Source organism: Tetrao urogallus, assembly GCF_951394365.1.
Source record: "Tetrao urogallus genome assembly, chromosome: 6".
Lineage (NCBI taxonomy): Eukaryota > Metazoa > Chordata > Aves > Galliformes > Phasianidae > Tetrao > Tetrao urogallus.
The window spans coordinates 29,105,972-29,132,811 of record NC_136819.1 but is presented as its reverse complement, the minus strand read 5'-3'; the positions used below and the strand labels follow the sequence as shown (position 1 = coordinate 29,132,811).

General features: G+C 41.0%; 2 protein-coding genes across 2 annotated transcripts in view; one reads left to right on the top strand and one right to left on the bottom strand.

Moving 5' to 3' along the window:
* Positions 1-553: 553 nt before the first annotated feature.
* On the bottom strand, positions 554-3,534 carry LOC306948098 (galectin-related protein A-like; the record flags this gene model as incomplete). Its single annotated transcript, XM_079537577.1, has 4 exons — positions 554-697; positions 1,053-1,227; positions 1,930-2,018; positions 3,508-3,534. The coding sequence occupies 4 exons, from the start codon at positions 3,532-3,534 to the stop codon at positions 554-556; spliced, it is 435 nt and encodes a 144-aa protein (XP_079393703.1).
* Positions 3,535-5,456: 1,922 nt separating this feature from the next.
* Positions 5,457-26,840, top strand: part of ZFYVE26 (zinc finger FYVE-type containing 26) — a gene marked incomplete at both ends in the record, with an annotated part of 44,977 nt that continues 23,593 nt past the window's right edge. The window contains 19 exons of the mRNA XM_079537884.1: positions 5,457-5,647; positions 6,513-6,591; positions 7,463-7,552; positions 8,151-8,700; positions 9,666-9,796; positions 10,589-10,753; positions 11,931-12,019; positions 12,319-12,479; positions 15,883-16,065; positions 16,638-17,291; positions 18,433-18,522; positions 19,265-19,333; positions 20,266-20,417; positions 21,798-21,996; positions 22,351-22,614; positions 22,773-22,892; positions 23,179-23,343; positions 24,749-24,976; positions 26,387-26,492. Of these exons, the coding sequence (XP_079394010.1) occupies positions 5,457-5,647; positions 6,513-6,591; positions 7,463-7,552; positions 8,151-8,700; positions 9,666-9,796; positions 10,589-10,753; positions 11,931-12,019; positions 12,319-12,479; positions 15,883-16,065; positions 16,638-17,291; positions 18,433-18,522; positions 19,265-19,333; positions 20,266-20,417; positions 21,798-21,996; positions 22,351-22,614; positions 22,773-22,892; positions 23,179-23,343; positions 24,749-24,976; positions 26,387-26,492 (3,686 nt within the window). The remainder of the gene's footprint in view (positions 5,648-6,512; positions 6,592-7,462; positions 7,553-8,150; positions 8,701-9,665; positions 9,797-10,588; positions 10,754-11,930; positions 12,020-12,318; positions 12,480-15,882; positions 16,066-16,637; positions 17,292-18,432; positions 18,523-19,264; positions 19,334-20,265; positions 20,418-21,797; positions 21,997-22,350; positions 22,615-22,772; positions 22,893-23,178; positions 23,344-24,748; positions 24,977-26,386; positions 26,493-26,840) is intronic.

Genomic DNA, 26,840 nt, shown 5'->3' with positions numbered 1-26,840 from the left:
ACTCTACCTGCAACAGATAGGGATGGTGCTAAGGCATCTACTACTGTGTACTGTGAAACACATATAGGTTTGTGCTGACTGATTGGAGATTCCTGGGCAAGCAGTTCCCTCCTGATAACATGAGCCTTGTTGGGAGCCTCCAGACTCTCTTATTGACTTCCAAAGATATTTCCCACTTCTCCTTTCTTAATCCCACTGCTTGCCCGCCACTCAATTCTAGTCATTAACAAGACTAACAGCCGCCACAAAAGACTGGGCTCCATTAGCTGGCTTGCCTGAGGGGTTAGGGAACCAAGAGGATAAGAGACACTGCCTAGCATTCTAATCTGGGAGACCAAGAAAGTATTTCAGTATAGGTCTTCTGACTTAGCTGGACCAGCCATATCTCTGCAATTTTTGAACACGGATGAGAAAAAAAAGTGTATTTCATCAGCAAATGAAAAAAGACAGTTCCCGTTCTCCAACATTAATGAGGAGAAAAAGATAAAACATTTCTCAGACAGAAGAAAGTGCATTTGTTTCCGTCCCCTGGTAATATTATGAACTCCTTTTTTTAAGCCACTTTGGTAAGCTTGACATCGCCTGTGATCTGCAAAGCTTTCACCAGGTTCAGGGGCTGAATGCGGTGAGTGAAGTCACAGAGCTGCCGTCCATCTAGCAAGACCTTTATTTGCTGATGTTCACATAAGAGCTCCATCTGCAATGGAAAAGGACAGGGGAGGGTGCTAGAGGTTGGCAGCTGAGCTTATTTCACCAGTGTGAACTTAGAACCCCTGTGTAATAGGTATGGTGAAGCACAAAGTCTACCAGCTCCTCTGAAATGCCTCTAATAAATAATCTACTCTATGCTGAAATAATACAGTAAAACTCTTTATAAAGAGCTCTTTCAGTAGAACTAGAGGAATAAATGAATCTCTCCTGCAAGGGCTTGAACTGTTGCTCTGTGCTATATGAGAATATATCAGTGTTGTTAACCCAGCAATTTCAGTAGTTAGTCATACAGCTCTCAGCCCTTCTCCCCTCCACCCTATTTATAGTACTCCCAAAATTACCTTAAATGTGTCCCCTGCTATAAATGGGAAGTAGGGTATATTCTTCTCTTCTATCCCCCACTTCCCATCAATTCGTGCATTTCGTGTGATGGACTTCTCGCTAAAGTTAACTGTGAATATCATCCCAACATCTTTGTTTGCATCCACTGGATCACAGAGCAGAGTCACTGAAAAGCTGGAAAACAATCAAATGGCAGTGTAAAAGGGAGTGTGGAGCACAGCAGACATGAACTGTTTAGTGAGATGGGACTGCTAAAGAGACTTCTCACAGGCAGCTGCAGAAAAGGCTGAGAGTAGGCCATGCTTTCTTTCTCCTCCAGTTTCTAGAAGGACAAGAATAAGTTCTGATTTTGTCTTCTGTCTCTTGTGAGTGAAGTAAAACAAGTATTGGTGAGTGACTGAATTCCAACATTTCCCCAATAGAAGTGCTGGAATTGATTGCCAAATATGAAAAAAAAAAAAAGTAATGATAGCATAGTTGCTGTCATCTAGATTAAACAAAGCAATGCACATTCACTTCCTGTGCCAAAACTGCTATTTTTCGAGTGGTTTTGATTTCAGTCACCAGCAGACAGACTAGATACAGGTCCTATGTTGAACCTGTTCCTAGGAGAGAAATGTCATTTGTTCACCCCCTCTAGTTCATGTTAGATAAAGGCAAGGAGTAGAAAATGGTGGTAGAGCAGTCAGAAAGTTCTAACAGTGAATTGTTGCTCCACTTTCTCATCTCAACCTAGGGGCAGGAAAATTAAATAGAGATATAAACTGTGAATCTGTATTACTTCCTTCCTTCCAAAGACACAAAAAAAATCTTTTGAATTTAATACAGATAAGAGTATATGACATGGATGACTTCTCCATCAGCCTCTTTACCTACCTCTTGGGGTTGGAAGGTACCATTCCTATGACAGTGAGTCTCATGGCAGGTCTCAGTCCGCCTTTAATTTCACCAACATACTGCTCCACCTACAGGGAAGAGGGGAAACGAGCTGCAGTTGGTCACCTCTGATAGTTTTATTGTATTTTTATATGTAAAAGGGGATTTGGGCGGAGCTGCATTTTCCCCATTCACTCTAGTTGCAAACTCCTCTGGCAAACCAGAGCTACATGTACTTGTTTCAAGTAATTCTCTGGCTGCTTCAAGGATCATTGGAGAAACTAATAGAGGCACTGGTTGGCAAGGAAAACTAAGATAGACCTTGCAAAATAAAGTAATGGGGGCATTTGGAGTATTATGCTGTAGCATGCAATCACTCTGTGTACATCGCAGTCAGAGAGAAGCTGCTGTGAAACACAAGTGTTATTAGCAGTTTGCGTAACACTGATAATTTTCCAAGCCAATGCACAACAGACACTCTTACAGATAACAACGCGCTTCGTTATTCTGGTGTTCCAAAGAAAAAGTTCATTTTCTTCTAGAAGACTTGCACAATATATGTATGATTTAGTAGTTTGGCTATCAGAACCTCTACATTTGCATGGAAACACATGGGTTTCCATTCAAGTGTACATTGCCACGGGTATTTCATACATGTTTTCAAATTCAGATGATTGGAAAATATGTCCAGTGTTAGAATTTTGAATTATTGAATGCTAGCTTACTTAATGGGAACACAAATTCAAGATAGAAAGCATTTCACCTATACTGCATTTCCTAATTTCAGTATACTAGCTATACCTTTTGCTAAGACGACCTTAAGCAGTTCTTTTTCCCTTCTTGAAATTTACATCCAGCCAACATTTACCACACTTCAGATGCATTAATAAACCCCTAGCTCCTAACAGTGCCAGTGCTGGAAAAAATGAATGAAAAAAATGACACCACTACCACTACTGATAATTGTTAACAATGTACATTTACCCTTGCAGAGCTGGGCAGGTGACTCAGTAGGTGTGTTATGAATCCTCATAACAAAAGCAAAGTATCAGCCTCCTCATATTTTTAGGTCGGGAGCAGCTCCTCAAGTAAGGAGACCAGCTTTAAGGAGATACTTAAAATCAAATTGGAGAAAGTAGCTAGTAGAGGCTAAATGAACTTTATCATCACACAGGTCCTGTGTCACATCACAGCTCCTTTCTTGCCTGTGCAAGATGTTACCCCCAAATTGAAAGTACAGGTTGAAAAATAGTTGGCACACTGGTGCCCCATAGGAAGAAGAGTAAATAAAGGCATATGGGATCAAACTAGAATAGATCAAACCATAACCATAAGGTCTTAACATTTCCAGCTCTTCCAGCATGACTGAAATCAGCTCAGGAGCACAGCTGTCCACACGCAGTCACTCAGCCAAAGCTGAGTTGTCAGTACAGGTGAGAAATACTCAAGATGCCATATAGCCAGCAGCAGTACAAGCTCCTGCAGCACCTTGCAGAGTGTGCAGGTGTGTGTGCAGGGACATGGCCCCCTTCCCCTATTTTCCATTCAGGAGCCCTGGGGACCCCTTTGCTCACTTACTTTGGGACACCTCTCCTTCTCTGTCATCACTGCTGTGTCGCACACACTGCTCTGCTGTAGGAGTTCCTGGAGGAGCTTTTCTCTTGTGATGACAAAAACAAACAAAAAGCCCAGAATAAAGGGAGGATGTCAGGAGAGGGGGCGAGTTATCTCTGCTGAGCAGTATCTGGGCACCACCCAGCCAAGCAGCTGAGTCACAGCCCACATGCCTGGGCGCACCACAGCCAAGGGAGTGAGCAGCAGCATGAAGCACCCTGCCACCCGCCTGGAGGGCCAGGCATATCCTTTGTGTCTGTGTGTACGTATTGCAGAAGATATTGGTGTGTGTGTATATTGCAAGACACTGCATTTGTTTATACAGATATACGAGGGCTGCTCTGAAATAAATCCCTCCCGTTTGTGATGTTGGCCCACCATGTCAGAAGCAGATGGTGGTAGGGCAGTAGAGGCTGAAACTTCCCACCAGTATTCTGTTACATTTTATCACCATGTGACAGATGGCAGCAGAGGGGCAGCCTGTCAAAATGGCACTTGATATGGAAGAGCATATGAACCAAAGGTGTGGCATTGAATGCAGAAAAAAAATGGCACCCATTGGCATTCATTAGCGTGTGCTGAACATTTATGGAGAACAAAGAGTGGATGTGAGCACAGTGAGGTGGTGAGTGGTGCATTTCAGCAGCGGTGACAGCAATGTAATGGACAAACTGTGTTCCAGATGGCCATGCAGATTCGTACGCGTGCAGCATGCTGGCTCTTGTTCATCGCTGGTGAAAATGCACAGTGAATGGTGGTGTGTTGAAACATAGCGTTTTGTAGCTGAGAATTTGCTTGATCAAATGGTGTTATTGTGCTTTATACCCGCTGGAGTTTCCATGGAAATAAATAGGAGGCGTTACTTTTGGAGTGGCCTACACAGTACACACAAGCATTGTGTCTTCTTGTAAAATACATTTTTTTTCTTCCACTCCGGCCCTTTCAAAGGAGAACACGTGCTCTGCGTCCTTACAGAGGGCAGCAGAGAGCCGTTCACACGGCGGTACGCACACACACACCTACGAACGTACCCCTCAATGCACGCCTTTCTCACACCCTGTAACGACGTATCATATATTTAATCCCTTGAGTAAGGACAGAAACGGCATCAAAACGTAGAGTTGTTTTTACCCGTGTATGCTTACCCATAAATATTCCCCTCTGTGTACACGTACATACACACCCAGCCACAGCTGTGCCTGTCAGCCCCCTCCACCGTTAGCTGTAACTTTTGCTTAGCCCTGAGGCAGCGCGGTTGGAACACGAGACACTTAAAGGCCCCCTCCAACCGAACAGCTCTAACCCCGAACCCTCCCACACCCGCCCGCCCACAGGCACGCACACCGTACGTTAACCGCACGCACCGCGCGGCACCGCCCACCCGCCGGGAAGCTCGGCAGAAAGGCGCGCTGAGGGGGCGGAGCTTCCCGCGGAAGCCAATCGGAGCGGCTGTCAGAGAGCGGCGCGGGGAGTGCCGGTGGATGGGGATGGGAGCGGTTACGGGGAGGGCGGGGCTAGCGCTGCCCGGAGCCCTTAGGCACCGCCCGGCTCCCCAAAGAAAGATGGCGGCTTGTTTACCTTCTGCCCCGACCCGGCCAATGGGCGCGCGCCTCCCCATGCCCGCCCGGCGGCGCGATCAGCTGAGGCCCCTCCCAAGATGGCGGCGGCGGTGCTTCGGTAGAGCCGGTGCCGCCGCAGCGCCCGCCCCGTCAGGTAACGCTAACGGGGGGATCGCCCGGCCGCTCCGCGCTGAGGAGGCGGGGGGCGGCGGGAGCGTCCCGCGGGGCTCTGTAGCGTTTAACGCCCCGTCGGCGCGGCGGGAGGCCCCGAGGGCTGGCGTCGGCTCCGTGTGAAGCGGAGACCTGGGGCTTCCCGGCATCGCTCCGCGTGTCCCCTGGCCAGGTGCCGGGAGGATGCATCCCTTCGGCGAGGAAGAAGCGGCCTCTCTGGAGCGGCTCTTCGGGTTCTTCTGTGAGTGCGTGCGAAGCGGGCGCTGGGAGCTGGCGCAGGCCTGCGTGCCACAGCTGGGCCGGTGGCGGGGCGACGGCCCCGGGAAGGTGGAGGCCATCCTGGAGGCGCTGGTGGCCTGTCCGCGGGCGGCCGGGTAAGGAGTGCTGCTCTGCGTCTGATGGCTGCCGGCTGCGGGAGGCCGGCGGGACGTGGGGCGCAGTGCGGGCTTCTGTGCTGAGGCGTGTCGGATGTGTCCAGGCGTCTGATTCATAGGAACGGTGCCTTTCCAGCGCTGCAGGGTGTGCTGCTATCCGGGGAGGGTTAAAGCTTTGTGTGGTCATACTTCACGTTAAGGTTTGTGCAACGGTAAATGTTCTGGGAAAGGCTGCTATGCTATCTTTTTTCTTTCTGTTTTCTTTTCTTTTCTTAGTTCTTTTCTTAGTTCCTTTGACGGTGCTGGCTTTGAATACCAACTTTGAAATGTCTGTATAAGTGGAGCTTATGAAAAGCTGATACAAGTTAGAAGGTTTTTTGTTTGTTTGATCAGTATAGTAGGTTAACTTTAATTTGGACAGAGAGCTACGCTTATGCTGTTGTGATGTAAGAGTTTGCTTCATTTTGGGGGATAGAACTAGACGGGACAGGAAATAGCAGCTTGACAAGCAGTCAGATTTCAGAGAAATCTGCTGAAGCACTGAAAGTGGGGTTCTATAGCCTGAACTTTAGACCAGAAACACATTTCATTGTTTTGAAGAAGAGAACTATGGCAACAGTGTTGGTTTCTCACAGACCCAAAAGCCGTTATTTGCACAGCAGAAATAATTGAGCAAGCGTGTAAATAATGTTCTGTGTTCTCTGTATTCTTTTCCTGCTAGACTCTTCAAAAATTTAGTCATTAAAAGGCATAAAGAAATGAAAATAAATAAATAAAAGTAAGCTCTAACTAACTGATTTGCACAATCTAAGGAAAGGGAATGTCATTGTATAATCCGATATATCCATGTTTATTGCTTTTACAGATGTGAACAGAATTGCAGCCCATGGAGAGCTGCCTGGCTTTGGCTTCTTGTGCTGGAAAAATGGCTTGCAAGGAATCAGGTACAGAAGTTAGTTCTAGCTGTCTTCCAAATGTGGAATATTTTCCTTGTTACTTGTTTGTAACAGTAGGTTTTCCTGCTGCTCATGAAATCAGTCTTTCGGGGTAGCTGATCTATTAGTTTTTCTTTTACCAAACTTCTCAAGAAACAACTGTTAATCTTTGAAAGTGACTTTCTCTTCTGCACGTTGGAGATTAAAAACTAATGTTTTTTTTTGTTGTTTCCTTGGGTAATAGAATTATTTTTTTTTATCACTGAGTATTTCTGGAACCAGAAAGGCTTGAGTTTATCAAGCTCTGCATTTGTGTAGCACCTTTCTTACCTGAATGAAGAAATAGTTCAGGAATCAGATAATTCTTTATTAGCTTTTGATGCCATGGGAGTTTAACATGTGCTTCCTGTGTCGCTCTTTTCAGAATGACAGATGTGTCCTGCTTCATGAGTGAAAGAGAAACTAGTCTTTTTCCTTATTTGTCTTTGTTTTATTTGTATGCTGGGTACTGTGGTCATGTATGTGTGTGTTTGGTGGTGTGTGGGGTTTTTGTTTTTTTTTGTTTTTCCATTTTAAATTCACTTGTTCTTGACACTGCTAAGAGCTTTAAATTTCTTCACTATTTTAATGGAAGATGCCTTAAATTGATGATATTATAATTCCTGAGGAAGTGATATTTTGTCTCCTATTCCAGTGGAATCTACTGGTGCAGCAGCACGTTCTAGATGTGGAATAGTCTTCAGTTGAGAGTTAAGTTTCTTCAGAGAGATATTTGTCTGCCTTAAAAAGTTAATGAAATAGCTAAGATTCAGTTACGATAGTACAGATAAATAAAGCTTATGTTGGTTAATATTTTCCCCATTCTCTTTTATTGTTTCAGAAAACTGTACCTGTTGTTCTTCAGAGAGAAACAGAATTTTTATTGTTCTTGGAAGAATTGCAGAAAGATGTCTCTGAAGAAGTCCTCAAGGTGAGCTGCTTAGCGTATCTGGCTTCTTCTTGTTAGTTATGTGGATTGTGCAACCTTAACAGTTTTATGTATATTTCCATCTAACCTCCAAGATCGTAGTAGATTGCTCGCTTGTCTGTATTGTTGCACAGAAACATGATATTCATCAACTTCATCATCGTAATTTCTTTCAGGGGTGTAATAATAGATAGTTATCTTTTGAGCCAGCCAAAAGAAAATAAAAAATAAGGGCATTGCAGACTTGTCTTCTAGCGTTTTGCTAAGAGATAGAAGAGGGTAGCACATCTGCCATCCCGTAGGAGCTGCTGGTGTGAACTAAGACATTGATGTAAACTTATTTGTGAGCATATGACCCGTGAGTGTAGTGTAGTTGTGTGTTATAGGTTTAGTTATATTTTGGTATGTATTTAAGCATATCCACTCTTCTAGGGAGACTGCTGGATGATGTAGACTCCAATTAGTGAATTAGCTAGTTAATTTCATGTTTCCAAATTGATTTATCTTCTTGCTTTCAAGTTTATCCTATTTGGATTAAAAAAAAAAAAAAATCATATCTATGGAGTCCAGAAGGTGTAATCTTCTATTCTTTCCCTGTCAGGAGCTGTTTGAAGCGTATGTGTGCACCCAGAACAGACGTGCTGCAGACACGAAAAGAAGAGATGGCTGCTCTCAGAGATTCAGTTTGGATGTTGTTTCTGCTCTCCGAAAACTTTTGTTACGAGCTCCACAGAGGGTACAGGTCCTGCTGGAGTTCTTCCAGGAGGAACAAGACATACACAGCCCTTCAAGCCAGCAGTACTGCTCTCTGCAAAACATCTTTGTTGAATTTCTTCGTGACTCCTTGAAATCTCTGCAGAGACTTCAGTGTGGTTCTGAGATTTCAGAGCTAGATCAACGAGAACTAGTAGATATAATTTATTCTGTTCTCAGTATGGTGACTTTTGAGGTGGAACACCAGGCTGATGAACTGCAACACCTATTCAGGGAGCTCTTGGATGTATGCTGGGCTGAGGGAAGCCCACTGAGGGAGGAGAAGCTACTAAGCTGTATGCTGAGGAAGCGGAGCCGTGGCCTGTTAAACCTATATAGCAGTATTCTTGTAGATAAAACAAGAGAAAAATTTCTGGTATCAAAATCAGTAGGAAAAGGTTCGTTTTTCTTCTTTCAGTGTTGTGGTTTCTTGTTTAACAATCCTGTTTAGGCATTAAACAGACAAGGAATCAGGCAGTGCTCTTGCTGAGGTGCCTTAACTTACAAGCTGTGGAGTCCTGTAAAAGATGATGCTAAAATGACATAAAGCAAGGATCTGACATAGGAATACTGGGTCTCTTCCTACATTTCTGCAATCTGTACAGCTCTTCTGTCTGAGCATTTCCTTTACCACCCCATACTGTGCTCCATTTTAATTTCTTGAGTGTTTCTCTGCTGAAGTTTTTTCTTGGGGGAGATGGGAAATTGCTTGTAGAAAATTGGCATTCCATGTGTATGTAAAATTCTTATTGGTTCAATTCCAGCTCATGGTGAACAGTGTTGGAGGATGTTTTATTTCAGGCCAATTAGTTTTTTTTTCAATAATAGAGATTGCTGAAGGGAAGTTCAGGCTGGTATGGTGTGACAGATTGGCGTTGTCTGGTAATAACTACAGGTAGGGCTTCCTTGTAGGACAGAGAAATAGATATGTGATCCCCTTCCTTCTTAGTGGAAGCATTTGAATTTTCACTTTGCACAGATCTAAGACAAGGCTTTGCTAGGCCCTGCGAGCAGCACAGTGTCTCAGAACACAAGTGGGAATTCATGCGGGATATAGATAAGGAGAAAGAAATGCATTATGACCTGAGCTAATGCGAGCAACCTGTGTGCTGTACAGGCTTCTGCTATGTTCTCAACTGTCCAGTATCCTGTTTTCCTATCCGTCCTATTTCTTGTTTACCATACTACTTCTTCCCTTGGTTTTCTCGTGATCCAGTAACAGCATCTGAGCATCTTAACAGTTAACATATAACAGCATTCAAGGAAATGTTGAAGGTTCATCAGTTTAAATTAGCAGCAACTATGCTTCATTTAAAGATACTGCTCTATCTGTACTGGAAGGTAATCCTGTGATATTTTTTAGGATCGTCTGAGCAGCTGGATGCAGAGCGAACCATGATGAATTTGTTTGCAGATCACAGAGAGGCTTCTTCATGGAAGACAGTGTATTTCTACTGCTTGAGCAGTAGCAAGCACTTTCTGGAACAGATTCTGGTATGGCCAAAAACACACTTAGTGAGAACCCCAGTGGCAACTGAAGTCAGTCCTTGTACCTGGTGTTGGCCAGAAGAGTTTTTTCAAATGGTGTTTATTAGGATTCACAACTTATAAGAACACAGAGGTGACTGATGATAACTCCCTTACTTCTAGCTGTGTGATGAACTCAAAGCCTTCAATGAGATTTTTGGAAAAGCACTTCTGCATGAGATCAAATCTTAGATCTTCAGATTTTAAGAAGTCACATTTTGCATTTTTGTTTGTTATGCCTGTTGATTTACTCTGTGGCCTGGGTCTGGTTGGTTAGCTTTTCTGATGCTGGTAGCTGGGGCGGTGAAACTCAGGAGTTGGCAAGGTAAAACTTTGTGTTTTAAAGAGCGTTAAGTTCTGGCAAAAGATGCTCTGGTAAGATTTAAGTTATTTGAGCATATTTACATTGAAGCAATAGCATCCAGGTTGGTGATAACTGTTCGAATGTAGATTTAAGTTTTTTGACTTGAATGTAGTTGTATTTCTAGATGGCCTGCTCACTCAAGTTTCTTACGTGGTGCTCTTGACAGAGACATAATCCACAGAAAGCAAGCATTTGAAATGATGTTTTTTTTCCTCCAGTTTTATAGAAAAGTAACTTGATGGCTTGTGAAATACAACTTCAGGAAAGTTTCAGGTGCAGAGCTTCTCTATTTTAGTGAAGATAATGTTGAAACGGCTTCTTACTTACATAACCCAATAAGTATTATGAATCTTTGCATCTTGGAAAGATAAATGCTTCTTCCTTTTGTTTTCTAGGTGACAGCATTAGCTTTGCTGAAAAGAGAAGACTTCTCAGGCCTGAGCAGCTTACTGAGGAGAGAATTCAATCCTCTCAGCCGCCTCTTGGTGTTGCTAGGATGGACTCATTGTCAAAGCTTGGAATCAGCAAAAACATTGCTGTGGACTCTTCACAAAACTCAGGTAGTCAACAGAAAGCAAGGGACAGTGTCCCAGTCTGAATCCAATGAATTCAGTTTGTATTCTTAGGTTGTTAGTTGAATTTCTGTGTTTGTTTGTTTTTAAATTTTCCTGTAATTTGAAAGAAAAATTTACAACCTCAAATTGTGGGAATCTGAATTGCAGATTTTCTTTAAACAAAGCAAAATAAAGAGTTTCCAATCTTTCTCAAAAGGGAAGTTGAGTAAAAATTAAGATGCTACAGTTGTGTTAGGTAATGCTGTTGGATGCTTTTCTTGTTACTCCTTAGCTGTGATAGGTGTATGATTGTGCAGGTGACTATGGAAGTTTATCTTACAGAAGCTGTTCAGCCCTTTGCTGTTAACATAAGAGGAAGACAGATGGTGACAGTTGTTGTCTAGTTTTGAGAAGAGCCAGAGGACATTTGATCAGTGTCATTTAATCTAGTAAATAGTTTCTGGATGGAGACTGATTGTAGTCGGAAGTAAAGTGAGATCTAACCTGTAACAAGGGAGCTTGGAAATTTCCCATACCCCTTCTCAAAATAAGGGAAGATCAGTCACTGGATCTGTGACTGAAATAACCTCTTCGTTTGATAGTCTTCCTCTTTGATGAAGACTGACAGTTCTAAATCTGAGGATGTGGTGCTGTTCAGGTGATGTTTGCTTTGCAGACAAGTGGCTTGAATGACAGAGGTGATGGAACAGGAGCCCTGCAGTGCTGGATCTTAGGGGCAGGTCTAGTATGATACTGCCTCAAGGAGGTTACAATCTAACATGTATTCAGTAGCCTCTGAAAAATGAATGCCTTGAATCTGGTTTTAACAGGCAGGCATCTGCAGTAGAAGAGCATATGGAAAAGGAGAGTGAGTGCTGTGTAATTAAATCTAGAGGTCAGAGCATTAGTTTTGTTTTTAAAAGCTAACCTTGAAAAGCAGTGAATTCATGTTTGCATGGTCTGTAAGTGAATTGTGTGGAGGCTGATGGATTTTAATGTTCCTTCAGAGTAGCTCTTTTTTTTTTTTTTTGCTGCCTTTGTAATAAAACTGGCAATTTTCTGCACTTGAAAGCTACCCCTGGGTAGAAGTCTTATGAACCCCCATATGTGACATGAGCTTGTTCCTGCGGTTGGATTAGAGGATTTGTTGTAAAGGGATTCTTTTGTTTGTCTTTCCATTTAGGATTTGTGCGATGATTCAGTACTAAAAGATTTCTGTGATGGGCTCTGGGCTCAAGTGGAAGTTCTTGAATGGTGCATACAGCAAAACAGGTAAAGTAGAACTATTTCCAAGCTGTCTTGCTAAAGCTGCCTGCCTGTTAGTCCTGTTAGTCACTGTTATGTACAGGTAGAAATTGCGCTCTCTTTTGTGAATACTGGCTGTTAATCTCCTGGTATCTGCATAAGCCAAGCTCTTGAAAATACTCTGTGGGCACTACTTACGTTATTTGTTTAACTTCCTAACTGCTGTAATTGGGTTGAATGCAAATTAGAGGGGGAAGTGTATCTTTAAACATGGTAGAAGGAAAGACCTAAATGTATGTCACCTCTTTGTTTGTTCTCTCTTGCAGTATTACTATCCCAAGAAAGGTTCTCTTGCAACACTTGCACAGTCTAGATTGCCATACTGCGATATACTCTCTTCACCATCTCACTAATCTTCTGACTCTAAATGAAGAGGATGTTATTGAGCTGCTTCAGAAAGTTCCTCCTAGAGACCGACAGTTGCAGGGTAAATGAGTAGAATAGAGAGAACTCAGGAAAACCCCTGGTCCTGCTCAGTATTTCTGCCAGGAAGAGTCTGTTCTTATGACCTATTTCTGTAAATGAGGAAGATATTATTTATTGATTCTTTTGGAGAATAAAACTAGAGATCATGTGGAAATTAGCTTAGAATCCTTTAGGAGACTAAACTATCTCCTGGGAAGGAGCTGTGAGGTCTCTTTAATCTCACAAGGACACACCTTTGTACAAGTTTTTTGAAGGCAGTAGGATTTTGCACGTGCTTGGAAATTTACATGCACTTTTTACTTCTTGTTTCAGAAAAACTGCATAATGGTCTTCCTCTTTTGTTGCTTGAAGTGGAGTGAATTCTGAAACTATTTTTTTTATTCACTGTTGCTTACATGTTTTATAACAAACGTGGCTTGAATTGTGTGTTTTGAATTTCAGCTATCTCTGCACTTCAATGTAAAACCAAAGGACAAAACCATATGAAATTGGCAGTGTCTCATGCTGTAACATCTTCACTTGTAGAAGATATGAAATATTGTTGGTTTTTTTTTCCTCCTTTTACAATTAAATCTTACTAAATTTAAGATTTACCTATTTACCTTCAGGCTGTGTTTATGTCCCTCTTTCCTCTATTCTGTCATTGTCCCACATCCCAGTTTGGTGCCTAGAATTACCTGATACTGCTGGTTACGTCAGTTCACTTAGAAGTGACTGTCCTTACACACTTGTTTGTGTGCAGCTTGTGTCCAGTTTTGACCACTGTAACTTTAATACTGTTTTCTGACAGGGCCTCTTAACAATGGTACAGAAGCTCAGTCTTTCCAAGTATACCAGAAACTAAGAAATTGCAACATTTTGTTTGTTCCTTCTTTGCACATTTATGAATTCCCCCCAGTTTCAACACCAGTTACATGGAGAGCTCTCAGTGATGGAGCTTTTGATGATTGCTATCCAATATCATGTTATTAAGATGTCAACTTCCAGTCCTGTATCTATTGACCTTGTTAATGTTGCCATGACTGTTATCCTGAATAAGTCTTAAAAACAAACAAAAAAAAAACCCCGAAGAAAACAACCTTCATGATTGAGACCTCTATATAGACTCCATATCCAGAGTTCTTGCTTTTTGAAAATAATTGTTTTGGTCACTGTTAATAATAGATTGTTAATCACTAGTGACATTTCAGTTATTTTCTCTTTGACTTCTGTTATATATCCTTCAAAGTCAGGAAGAGGCAGTCCTGTCAGTCCTGTCTTCTGGGAGCTGCGTGACTGTAGCAAATGAACTCTAGCTGTAGTTTTTCTTCTTTCAGATCCCCTTAATTTGCGGAACTAGTTAATGAAGGCAAAATTTCAGTATTCAAAATTTACAGTATAATTTAGATAATTGCATAAACGCAGTTTTGCAGAAACTCCTTTAAAATAATGTTTTGAATTTTTAAGGGAGTATTAGAGTAATAAAGTTTTAAGTTCTGATTTTATAATGTTAACAGGCATTTTTCTCTCCTCGTCCTACTCTCTTCCCCTTCTTCCTTCTGTTGCTGACACATCTGTCAGCTGCAGTAGTGAAACTGAAATAGCAGTAGTGGTTGACAGTAGGAAGGTACCCTTCAGATCAGTGCATTACTAGTTTGTGTGTCATCAGTCTTGGTAACAAAGAATTCCCGATGTGTGAAAGAATTCAACAGTAAGGTATTAATGTTTCTAGGGTAGGAAAGTCAAATGCTTATGGTTATAGGTTGTTTTTTCAGTACTGATGCAAGGAAAAGGGTTGGTGTAGATGCAGATACTAACACAGGTACTCTCCATCTGAGTCTTTCTGCGAGCATATGTGGAAGGCAAAACTAAACTTCATTAGATTACCACTGTATATCTTACAGTGACTCTGGCTAGCATCTTGCTTGTCATTGCACTGTATTTATCAGACCTCTGTCTCCACATGCCTGAAGTTCTCTTAACACAGTGGTGTTGAGAGCTTTTCAGGTGCTATATAGCAGTGGAGATCTGGTGCATTGTAGTGGTACTCTGTGTGAATTCTGAGAAGGATTCATGCTTGAGTGTTTTCTCATTTGTCTGTTGCTGATGCTACTGTTTTCAGCAGTACTGCTGCTGTTCAGAATTGCATTGATAGAGAATAGTTGGTTTTCAACTGTATCAGCTCTCAGGGCTTTGTTTTGGCTGTTCTGCAGTTTTTGGGAGAGTTCGGGCTGGTGTTTTTCTTTGAAACCGTGTCTGAACCTTGTGGAGGACAGTACCAGAACACTTTCTAGGTAATGCTCTTCAGTCTCAGCATTTGGATGGACACCTTACCAGTGGATGGAACCAGTCTCTGTTTAAAATGCTTTGTGAGTGCTTTCTCTGCATGACAGTAGGCAATGGCAATCTACCCCTTGTATAAGAATGGAAAACAGTGGATTCCAACACTAATTTATTGCTGATTTTTTTTGTTTTCCATTTTTCACTTTTGCATAGTAGTTTAATAACTCATTTAAAACTTATAACAGAATATATGACTGTACATTTCCTTCCTATTTGAAGGAGATGCTGACAGTACTTTTGAATAACTGCAGCAGAATATCAGAGTTGTAAAGGGACCATGTCTCTGGCATGTGAGAATGATACCTCCTTCCCTTTGAAAATAGCAAAAGGGGAAGGAGTGAGAGTAGTACTTTAAGCTGCTCTAAGTCTCACTCAAACTGTGGGACTGTACTTTTTGTTGCAGATCACATGCAGTAAATGTGACCAGTGGATAGAATCAAAAGGCAGCGTTTATTAGTACAAATCTGTAGAAGTGGTGATATTCCAATCTCACAAGTCATAGCCAGTCTACACTGTCTTCTGTGTTGTTTCTCTACTTACCTATTGTGTGATAGAGTATGAAACTCTAAGATGTTGGAACAGTGTGTTGTAAATGCAAAAGTGCAGCTTAACCACTTTTCTCTAGTGAGACTTTTCCTGAGAAGACTTTGATCGTTCTTGCTGTAGCCATATCTTGTAACACAAACTTGCAGAATATATTATTTTAAAATGCTGTGAGGTAACAGTGAGGTAGAGCAAAGCTGGCAGGGAGGTGACACTGGAGGAAAAGTTCTTCATAGAGAGTGGTGAGGTGCTGGAACAGGCTGCCCAGAGAGGCTGTGGATGTCCTGTCCCTGGAGGTGTTCAAGGCCAGGTTGAATGGGGCCCTGGGCAGCTTGGTCTAGTATTAAATGGGGAGGTTGGTGACCCTGTCTGTGGCAGGGGGGTTGGAGATTCATGATCCTTGAGGTCACTTTCAACCCTGGCCGTTCTGTGAGAAAGACCAGAAAGTGTGGTAACTGCAAAAGACAATTCACTTTTTTTTTTTCTTTTTTTTTTCCCAAAGCTTGCTACCCTCTCACCAGCCTTGTTTTCTTCCACAGCAGCACCACTCCCTAATGCTCTCAGCCAGCAACGCAGTCTGGTGCTGTTCAGAGCATTTTGTGCCATGAAGTATGCTATCTATGCTCTCTGTGTGAATTCCCATAAGCATTCCAAGTGCAAAGATTGCATACGCAGCCTTCTTTGTGATATCCCTGAAGACGCAGCTTCTGGAGATCCAGCAGGTGAACTGGTTTGCTTTCTCAGTTTCAGTAGCTTATACTTTTGCATTTGTTGAGCTCTGAATTATCATGTAATTGTACACACAGTGTGTATTCAGTGGGCTATGCATGTTTTGCAGACGCGTATGATGGCACTTCTGAGAGATCCTGTTACCTTTAGTAATGATGGATATGGATAGAACAAGGATCTGTCTTGATCTAATAAATGCTTTACAACAAAGTATAGCGCAGAAAAGAAATAATGGAATGTTTGTGGCAGGGATGCTTTCCTAAGAGCTCACAATTTCCAGGAAATCCCAGTTTCCTAAAATCTGGGATTTTTTTTATTATGACTAGAATGCCTGTAATCTGAGTTTGCACATTGTTGCACAGGGTGATGATTGATGCTGCTGAGAAGAAAGAGGGAAGTCACTGTTTTGCATTTAAAAAGATAAACATATGTACTTGATGTGTGAAGAAATGATCACCCCTGAGCTACTGGGAGAGTTGTCTTGGGGATTTCCTTAGAGATATGGGAGGAAAGAACTCCTGGAAAACATTGTAAGTGATCTTTATTTTTGTTTTTACATGTACAGATTGCTCTCCTGTCTTTTCTCAATATCTTGTGAAGTGTCACCAGTTCTTAAGGAGCATTCCTGTCCCGCTGCGCCTGGAGGTTCTGGAGAACATCTTCTCCTTGCTTTTTGTTTCCTACAGTGACCTCCACAGTGACAATCTTCTACCTGAGGACTATGCAGAGGATGATGATCTTGACAAAAAGAGTTCTGCTGTGAGTGTAGAAGGCAGTGCCAGTCGGCGGTCTTCTGCATCAGAAAGTCCACAGCACCTAATAAAGGCTGGAAAGAAGTTAGAGAAGTATCCGTTAGCTGCTCGGACAGATCACTTGGACGCTCAAAATCTTCCTGACTTGGAGCAGTGTGGCAAAAGCTGTGAATCCTCTAGGCTGAGCTACCCAGATTTGAAACACTTCACCAGCAGTGTCACTGGATTTTTAGTGGATGACGTGGCCATGGATGCCTTCCTCTCATTGCTCCTCAACCATCTGGAAGAAATTCAGAGTTCTCTCCCATGGGACTCCAGTAATGTTCTTCGTGAAGAGCTGGAGCTTGTTGAGTGCTTGAACCTTTCTGCAAGCAGAGATGGCTTTGGAAGTCGTGTATTACAGTTCTCCAAATACCTTTCTGAAGCTCACTGGCGTTACAAGGTAGTGATGAGCAACAGAAATGCAGGTAGGCTTTGTGTTTGGCACTTTCTGGTATATGAACACTGTTCAGTTACAGCTCTTCAGGCAATGCCCTTGAGACTAAGTTCCCTGAGCATCTTGGTGAAGGAGAGTGCATTTTGGCAGGTATTAGGAGAGTGACCTAGTTAGAGATCACCTGGTTCCTACACCATTCTCTTAAAAGAATTCTCTATTTTAATCAGAAAGTTCAGATTTTCATTTCCCTCTCCTTCCCTCATCCCCCGCATTGCTGTCAGATTTTTGCCTGAATCGGAGTGTTGCTTATTGCATATCTTAGACTGTGCAAAATCTGGGCAGTATGGACCTCAAATGGTCCAAGCACGCAAGCGTGGTTGTTGGAAGGAAAGGGCAGTTATATTTTGGAAATCTGTTTGAAGTGCTTGGGCACAAGTCTGGCACTGATTTCAGCTGCGTAAGATTGTGTTCTGTAATCACAGCTGTTTGATTGTAATTAGACCACCTCGACCCTGCTGATAGCAGTTGCTTCACAACAGTGCTACTGAAGCAGGGCTGCTGGTGTCTGCTGGTTTTTACTGCACTGTTAGGGAAGGATATTCTGTTAGTGTTTCCAGCATGGAATTTAAAATGCATAATATGCAGATTTTTTTTCCGCAGAGATGAAAGCTGGTAAGGAAATCCTGGTGTGTGTTATGCTACTGCTTTGCTTTTCTGGGAGCAGCTTTCCTTGGAACAACTGTGTTCAAATCTTAATAGCAAATCTAACTATTTCTTTTGCTATTTTAATTCTTTTTTTTTTTTTTTTTTTTTTTTTTTTTTTGCCTTGTTTCTAGCTGCTTGCGTGCTTGGATAATACCTATTTTTCTGTATAGTTGCACTCATTTGGAATGTATGGAAGGTACAGTTCGTTCCAAGCAACATCAAATGCATACATTTGAAAAAAATGCATGTGTTGTTGAATCGCATCAAAATTGCTTCAAGCTACTGATTTCAACTCTACAGCAGAAGAGCTCTTTAGCTGACACGAACTGTGTTTCCTTTATTTGGAGATCTGCTACCATAGCTCTACTGGTGTAGATGTGCTGATAGATTCCTCAAGGTAGACAATCACTGTGATAGTGGGCTGTCTAGCTATTTGGTAATTATTTGTTTAAATGTCTCTTTTACAGAACATCAGCCTGCAGTTTCTCGGAGATGCAGCTCTTTAGTTAGGTGCACCAGTTTTAGGAAACGAGGTAGATCTCGAAGATACAGAACAGGTGAGTTGAAAAATGGCTTGGAGAGGGCGTCTCTGAAACATGCTGTGCTGAGTTCACAGCTGAATGCAATTAGATTTAATGGACTAAAACCAGAGAACTAGATTTGTTTTTTCAACTAGTTTTCCAGCTAGTTTGAAATGTCTTAGTCCAGTTCCACTTGGGTTGAGGCTATTTCCCTAAAGCTCACCTGCAGAAATAAAAGATCACTTATTTTAAATTCAGCTAAGGAAGTAAATTCTTTAACGTGTATTCTGATTAGGGGTGGGGGAAGAACCTTACAGCTTCTTTCCTCCTGTAAGAATTCTTTCTTTCCTCCATTATATCCAATGACTGCTATATTTTCATTCGTATCAAATTAGTATTTAGTCTATGAATTCACGGTACCTTTGTGACTTACACTGACAGCCATAAGATAAAATTTTCTGTTTAGACCTTAAAAGGTAAGCCTGGTTTGGTTTAAGACATAGCTGATAATTTATCACTGATGGGCTACACCATCACTTACTATCTCTTGCCTAGCGTTTACTTTTTGTTAGTAGGCATTTTGGTGTGTGTTTTTTTTTTTTTTTTTTTTTTTTTTTTTTTTTTTTTACATTAAACGTGGGTAGTCAGAGACATCTCATTTGTGAAATAATTTTGAAGATCTTTTGCAGTTGCTTGCCTGTTATCTGCAATAAATTTTAATTACCTTTTCTAGAAAAAGTGTGTTTCACATTCTTGTTTTGATTTGTTTTTATTTTAGAAGGGAACGAGGAAACTTCCAGTCCATCATGGGAAAGTACAAGTAGTGAGCTAAGTGCCAGTACCTCAGGTATTAAGCCACAAAAGTGGTATTTCTTTGTCTTGCCAGTGTGCCACGATGAAATACTTGTCTGACTGATTAATGTAAATTACTTCTCTGTACAGGACAGAGTTAGAACTATTCAATGTCAGGATTTCCATTTTTGGATGACATTTTTTTTTTTCTAATTAGAATAATACGCATCTCCTCTTCTAGAATAATATCTCACTGCAAGAAAGATATTGAGGTCCTGGAACGTGTTCAAAGGAGGGCAACAAAGCTGGTGAGGGGTCTGGAACATAGGCCATATGAGGAGAGGCTGAAGGAGCTGGGAATGTTCAGCCTGGAGAAGAGGAGGCTCAGGGGAGACCTCATTGCTCTCTATAACTTCCTGAAGGGAGGTTGTAGTGAGCTGGGGGTCGGCCTCTTCTCTCGTGTCATTAGTGATAGGACCAGAGGGAATGGCTTCAAGCTACGGCAGGGGAGATTCAGGCTGGACATGAGGAAGTATTACTTTTCAGAAAGGGTGGTCAGGCACTGGAATGGACTGCCCAGGGAGGTGGTGGAGTCACCGAGCCTGGGGGTGTTCAAGGAAAGACTGGATGTTGTGTTGAGGGACATGGCTTAGTGGGAGCTATTGGGAATAGGTGAATGGTTGGACTGGATGATCTTTTAGGTCTTTTCCAACCTTGGTGATTCTATGATTCTAATAAGAAAATAGCATTTTTTTGCTGGGTATGTTTGGCATGCAGCAAACTATGTTCTGACCAAACAGTGAAATCTTTGGAGAATCTTCAACAAGGAGCTTATGTTTCCCTCTTTACCTTAAAATTTCTATGTGATTCTGCTCCTGTGTTTCTGTTTTAAATATGTATAGTGCTGCTATCTGGTAGCTGGCTGCTAACTAGTGAAATGTTTTGTTTTTCTATAATGGTGTACTGATTCATTCTCTTGTCTTGCAGAGGGAAGTACCAGTAATGTGTCTGGGTCGGGTGATTTGGGAAGTAGAGCCAGACCACAGCAGCAAAATCCCTTAATTCCTATGATGCTTTCCCCACCAGAATCACTGTTGGTTTCTTGTGTTTTGAGAGGAAACTTTGTAGAAGCCCATCAGGTAAATGATGTGTGTACCTTGTGCAATTTAGAAAATAGCTTGGTGTTGGCATTTGTGCTTATGGTGGCTGATGAAGTTCCTGCTCCTCCTCCATTAGCAAACACAGAGCTGAAGCATCTGCATTCCAAGTGAAAGGGTCACTGCAGAAATAGGTGCGAGCAATATGAGCAAAGATAATCCAAATATAAGGATGCCTTTTTTTTTTTTTTTTTTTTATAAACCTGTTGTATGAAAACTACTCTTCTAAGACTGGTTTCTCAAACCAGTGACAGTGTTTAATCAGAGCTGGTCAAGCTTAGTATTTCAGCAAAATGAAAAAAGTCAAGAGGTCACGTGAAGCCAGATGAGGAAGCAACACTTGAACAGCTTGCTTCAGTCCAATGAATCAAAATCATGGCTATGCTTCTTTTAAGCGGGGTTAAAAAAAAATTAAAATATAAAATGGAGCCAAAATGATGACTGAATTTATTTGTCAGGAGGTATGTTTTGAGACTGAAACTTAGAGTACTGAAAATAGACTTGGAACTAACAACCTACTCATCCGTAGTTATGGTTGTTTGTTTTCTTTTTTTTTTTACTCCCTCAAGGTTAGTTTTCTTTATGTGACTTTTGGATTTATGCAAAATATCTTGAGGTGCATTTTGAGCTATTAGATCATGTGCAAAAAGCAGGGACCTGGCTGATTTTTCAAATAGCAATATTGAGGCAGTTAATATTGTTTCATTTACTGCACTAGCAGCAAGCTGCTACTCTGCTCATTAGTCCTGCTTGATGTCAAGCGTGCCGCTTCATCTTTCCTATACTTAGATGGGCCAAAAAGCATTTCATTTGTTTTGTTACTCTGAATGTCAATATTGCTGATGGTAAAGAATTAAAGGTTGGTTTGCATTCTGTTGATGGTTAACTAATAGGATCTTGCACATCCATGCTCATCTACTGTGTTTAAATTTCTAGAAAGCATTCGTTGCTGAATAAGAATTTGTTTAAATAGCTTAGTTTGGAGGTCTGACTTGCTACATAGCAAGTATTGCCATGTAGTAAACTGAAATCCTTGCTACATAATAATCTGAAATCACAAAGATGCAATTATGAAAATTAATTCAACTCTAGTCTTGCTGCAAATAGTAGATGAACTTTGTGTTTAAAAAAAAAAAAAAAAAAAAAACACATGTATGAAGTCTGAAAGTGTCTTTAAGGCTGTTTTTCAGGCACTTAAAACTTGGAGGGGGAAAATAAATTTTTTGCCTGCAGAGTGCATGGTTTTCAGCTGAAGTACCAGTCTCATTTTATTCCCTCAACTCCTGTAGAAAACTCAGTTCTTTGACCCTTGAGAACTTCTTTTGATATGCCCTGTAATAGCATTTATTGTTAATTTGAAAGGTGGCTTTGATGTTCAACCTGGATACTTCACCTTGCTATGGTGAGTTGGTTTTCATGGAGCGCTACCAGGAGGCAGTACGAGAAATGGCCAGAGTGGAGCACAATATTGAGAATCAAGTGTCAGATGGTACTGGAGGCATCAGGAGGTCCGGCAGCGGCCGCTCAACGTTGCAGGCTATTGGGAATGCAGCAGCAGCTGGTAAGGACTGTGGGTTTTTTTATTTTATTTTTTTCTGTTTGTTTGTTTTGAGTACTTCAAAAAGATGAGGGAGAAATAGAAAGCAGAAGAAAACAATTCAAGTAGTGTCATAATTAGTGGAATAATTGTTCAGAAAGGTAAGTATCTCCTCTTTGACATAAAAGGAAATCCAGAATACTGAAGCTTACTGTTGGTGCTCTGTTAGTTTTATCAATTCCACAGTAAAAAATTTTGTAAAGCAGACCATCTAATGAACTACTTTCATAAAAGATTAGAAGATAATTATCCTTGCCAGGATATCTGAGATAAAAATCATGTATGATTAGTGATTGTTTGTTTTGCTGACTTATGTAGGTATGGTGTTTTATTCCATCTCGGATGTTACTGATAAATTGCTTGCAACTTCTGGAAGTCTTGCCCCTACTCTCCAAGAAAATTTCTGGGTCAGCAACATCCAGCTGGAGCACACTGATCCTCTCTGGGAAGTCCTTGAGGACCTCAGTCCCTCAGCAATGGCAGCGTTTGATCTAGCTTGTACGCAGTGCCGTCTTTGGAAGACATGCAAACAGCTTTTGGAGACAGCAGAAAGAAAACTGTACAGCAGCCTTGAAACTCGGGGTAGGCTTTTGACTTGTAGAAAAAGCCTTCATTTGAGCTGGTGTTTGTGTGATAATATATAGTGTTATAATCATACAGACAATATGAAAATAGGTTTTTTTCTCCTTTTTTTCATTCCTAACTTTTATTTTGCCCTGTTTGTCCAGTGACTTCTCCAGGTCACCGACCTGATTTTGTTTTGCTGCGTTCTGAAAGTATAAAGGGTTTCCCAGCGTTTCTTCAGCAAATAAGTAAAATTCTCAACTATTCCTGCACATCACAAGGGCAGTCCAAATCAGGTAGTTTACTTTGCTTATACAACTTTATGTTGGAATTCTGTTGAATATTTCAGATTCTTGCCTTCTGTTGCAATGAGAAGTTAAGAAATTTTTCATTACATTACTTAGTATTTAATGAAAAGGGAGGGGAAGAACAACAAAAAACATTCAAGCTCGGTTTTGAATTTACTGAGTCACTCTGAATCTGGCAAACTAGTGGTATTCTAATGCAGTTTTGGTTCTGTAGGAATTTTTCTGTGCAATGGAATTTCTTTATTTGTTGGTGTTTCTTTCTATTTCTTTGTAGAGCTCTCAGAGGAGAAAATAAGCAGTTATTTTCGATGCAGTATTGTAGAACTTCTGCAAGCTTGCTATCCTGCCTTGACTGAAGAAAGTATTACTAATGAGATTATTTTATCACAATATTTGGATCAAATTCTAAAAGCACTGACACATGTTGAACGTTCTGTAGGTGAGTTATTTTTGTGGTCATGAAGACTGACAGATGGATCTAGATGTTTATTGCGTCCTGAAAACTGTAAATCTAGTAGCGATGCTTTTTGACGCATGCATAAATGGGTAATTTGCTCTGAAAGTAATGCCTCCTATTTATTTCTCTGGAAACTACAACAGATTCAAAGAGCACAGTAATGCTATTTCATGGAGCAAATTCTTGGCTACAGAATGATTTTTTTTCAACATAGTCACTACCATTAGCTCTGCTTTTTTGCCGACTATGAGTAAGAGCCCCTTGCCATGCTTCTAAAAATCTTCACCAGCAGAGGTACCACTGTTGCTGTTGCCACTGCTGAAATGCACAACAACCTCAGTGTGCTCACAGTCTCTATTTGGTCTCCATAAATGTTCAGCAAGTAGTGATGTCAGTAGGTGCCATTTTTTCCACTTGGAGGAATTCACTGACACACTTGCTTCATACAGACTCCTGTGTCAGACTGCCTCTCTGCTGCCATCTGTTGAACAGCAACAAAATGAATATTGGTGGGAAGGTTCAACCTCTACTGCCACCAACATCCACTTCTGACATCATGGGCCAACATAATAAAATAGGAGGCATTACTATTGGAGCAGCCTTGTATATTATCTTTAAAATTATGAATACAAAATATGAGATTTTGTCTGTAATTCTTACCGTTCAAGCATTTCTTTTCAAAACTAAAATTGTGATCTTGCCAGAGAAGAATGGAAAATGTAAATTTGAGTTGCTATTTTATTTATACTATTTTCTTCAATCATAGCAAAGAAATCTTGTAAGCATGTTTTAACCTGGCTGCTTATACTTAATTAGATGTATTCTTATTGCTGCTTTTTCTGTAGCTTTTAGAAAAAGAAGGCAAACATGTAAAATGACTGTAATATAACATACCTTCCAGTTTTCTTAGGCCTAACAAAAAAGGGTTCATCCTTTTCTGAAGGAGTCTTCTAGGATTGTGTTTTTTCTGCCTTTTCTCAGAGTTCGCTTTATTTAATTGTACTAGGACCATTTATTTGTTTGGTTTTTTCCATTTTTCTGAACTTTCAAACAGCATGCTTATGTTTAATGTTTATAAAATATTTCAATTATTTTAAGTTTGAGCAAACATTAGGAGAATTGTAAGGGCGGAATGTTTTGGAACATAGTGAGTAGTCAACAGTTGTGTTTTGGAATAAGCTTATCTATAATGATACAACCAGATATATTTTCTGAAATGCTGTTTGTAAGGATACCAATTTAGATGAATCATGTTCATCAACACTAAACCACTTCTCTCTTTTTCTATTTTTTTTTAATGTACTTTCTCCAGTTCCACAACCACACTTCTTTGGCATTTAGTGCTTGCTTAGTCTTGGATCTGTGTTTTCTTTTTTCATTAAACCAGACTCTAAAGGGAGCCTGCTTGGCACCTTGGTGGAACAGGCCTCTCTGAAACCTGTGGAACTGGAGAAACACGTAGTTTGGAATCAAACGCAGCTCTTGCTGAGAACTCTTGATCAACAGTTCCAAACCTCACCAGAGAGCAACACGATGACAAACTTTGTGAAGATCTTCTTTGACTACATTACTACACTGGCTGCTGTTGTGTTACGAAGTCTGAATACAGAGCTAGGTAAGGTGTTTCTGCCTAAAGCCTAAGTATAGGTGAAATAGCTAGGCTGTGTTGTTTGTCTGACTCTAAGAGCTAACTATATGAAATGTCACTTTCCTAAACAAGCCTACAACCTGTACTTAGGTCTTTTGATTTCTACTTATTATTGTACTACTTTATTTCTTAGTATCTACGCCACCTACAGCTAAGGTAAAAGTAGCCGGTGGCAGTGGATAAATCAGAACAGTGATGTTAACTGCTGGTGCGGGTTCTGCACTTTGAATGAAACAAATGACTCCTGCCCTTCCAAGGTTGCTGCCCTACAAAGCAAGAATGATTTTTGCATCCTGTGGGGGTCAGTGTGCTGTGTACTTCTTGGCTCTCTTAGCAGTAACCAGTGCCTTGCTGCCCTATAGGACAGGAAGGGAATGTGCAGACAGCTGCACAGAGGTAAGCAGGCAGAATTTTTTCTTGTGAAATCGGTTGATGATAGTAGTAAATGAAAAGAATTGCATCATCAGCATATAAAGCTGTCGGAAGAACAGAACTGTTCACTGAGAGGGGACAAATACTGCTTTGTTTTTAACATTGACTCTAATTGAGCTGCACTAATGTGAAGTTTCACAGCATTGCTTTCTGAGAATACTTTCCTAAGAGGATAAATGTGGAGGATAAAGATCCATTTCCAAACATGCTGATTCAGCTGAGGCAGCTGCCATACTTGTAGCCTCTATATAGACATAATTCAGTCCTCATGGGCTAACTGCCAAAGCCAAAAAATGTGTACTATTTAAAGGCTGAGTGAGTTTCTGGGGAGCTTTCTTTTACTAGAAGGTGAATGGAAATGGTGAACTTGTATGCCAAGTCTCTGTAAGCAGACTCTCCTAACTTAGTATGAAGGTATTTCAGCAATACCAGCTAGACTTTTGCTCCTTCTGTAGAAGCAGCTGTATTTCTGTAAATCCCCCTACCACCTTTGCTCACTTTGATTAGAACAAGACACAAATTTACTAATCTGTATCCACAGACTCCTCAGAAAGCAATACTATGTATTTTTGTGTCTCACTACAAAGGCATAGTATGGTTCAAGTATGCAGTCAAGTGGAAAAACTGTTGGAAAGTAGATTTTACTTAAAAGCAAAAGATGCTCCACCCTGCCAGTTCTGGTAACTGACCTGATAAAATGTGAGCCAGAGGTGCCAGGTTTGTGAGGGGTATTGTAGTTACAAATCCCTTGCAGTTCACTCTGAATTTACTTCACTAATGTGAATGTGGACCTTTGTAAACTTAGGAACAGAGATTTCAGATGCAGGCTGTTAAAATTTGTGTTCCTAATACGAGACCTGGTCATTCTGTTGAGCTGACGAGTATTGTAATAAATGTTCTATATTGCCCTGATTTTTTTTTTTTTTTTTTTTTTTTTTTTTAAAGACTTAGCTGCTGAAGTGAAAGTGGGGAATCCTTTCATATTGTTACAGCAGAGTCCATCTCAGATACTTTCTCAGCTCCTGTTCGAAAGGCAGGTTCAACCTGACAGGTTGGTGCTTTTCAGATATACTTCTGTAGGTTGTTTTGGTACTTGTGATTTTGGGCCTTAGCCAAGTTTGAAGTTCTCTCTGGCTTCTCAGCACAGCTTTCCTTTGTTACCTCCCATTTGTAGGTCAGTTAATGCTGCAAGGATGTACCTGGTAGTAGTTTCACTGCCATCATGAAAATTTTTTGCTAGGGAGCACTAAAACTCCATATTTTGGACAACTGCCATTTGTTTGGAAGGGGCAGTGTCTTTATATAGAATTTTTTTAATCAAATGTATGACAATTCAGAACACTGGACTTGCATCTTAAATCTGTAGTGCAAAATGAAAGATACCCTTAAGACTACTTAG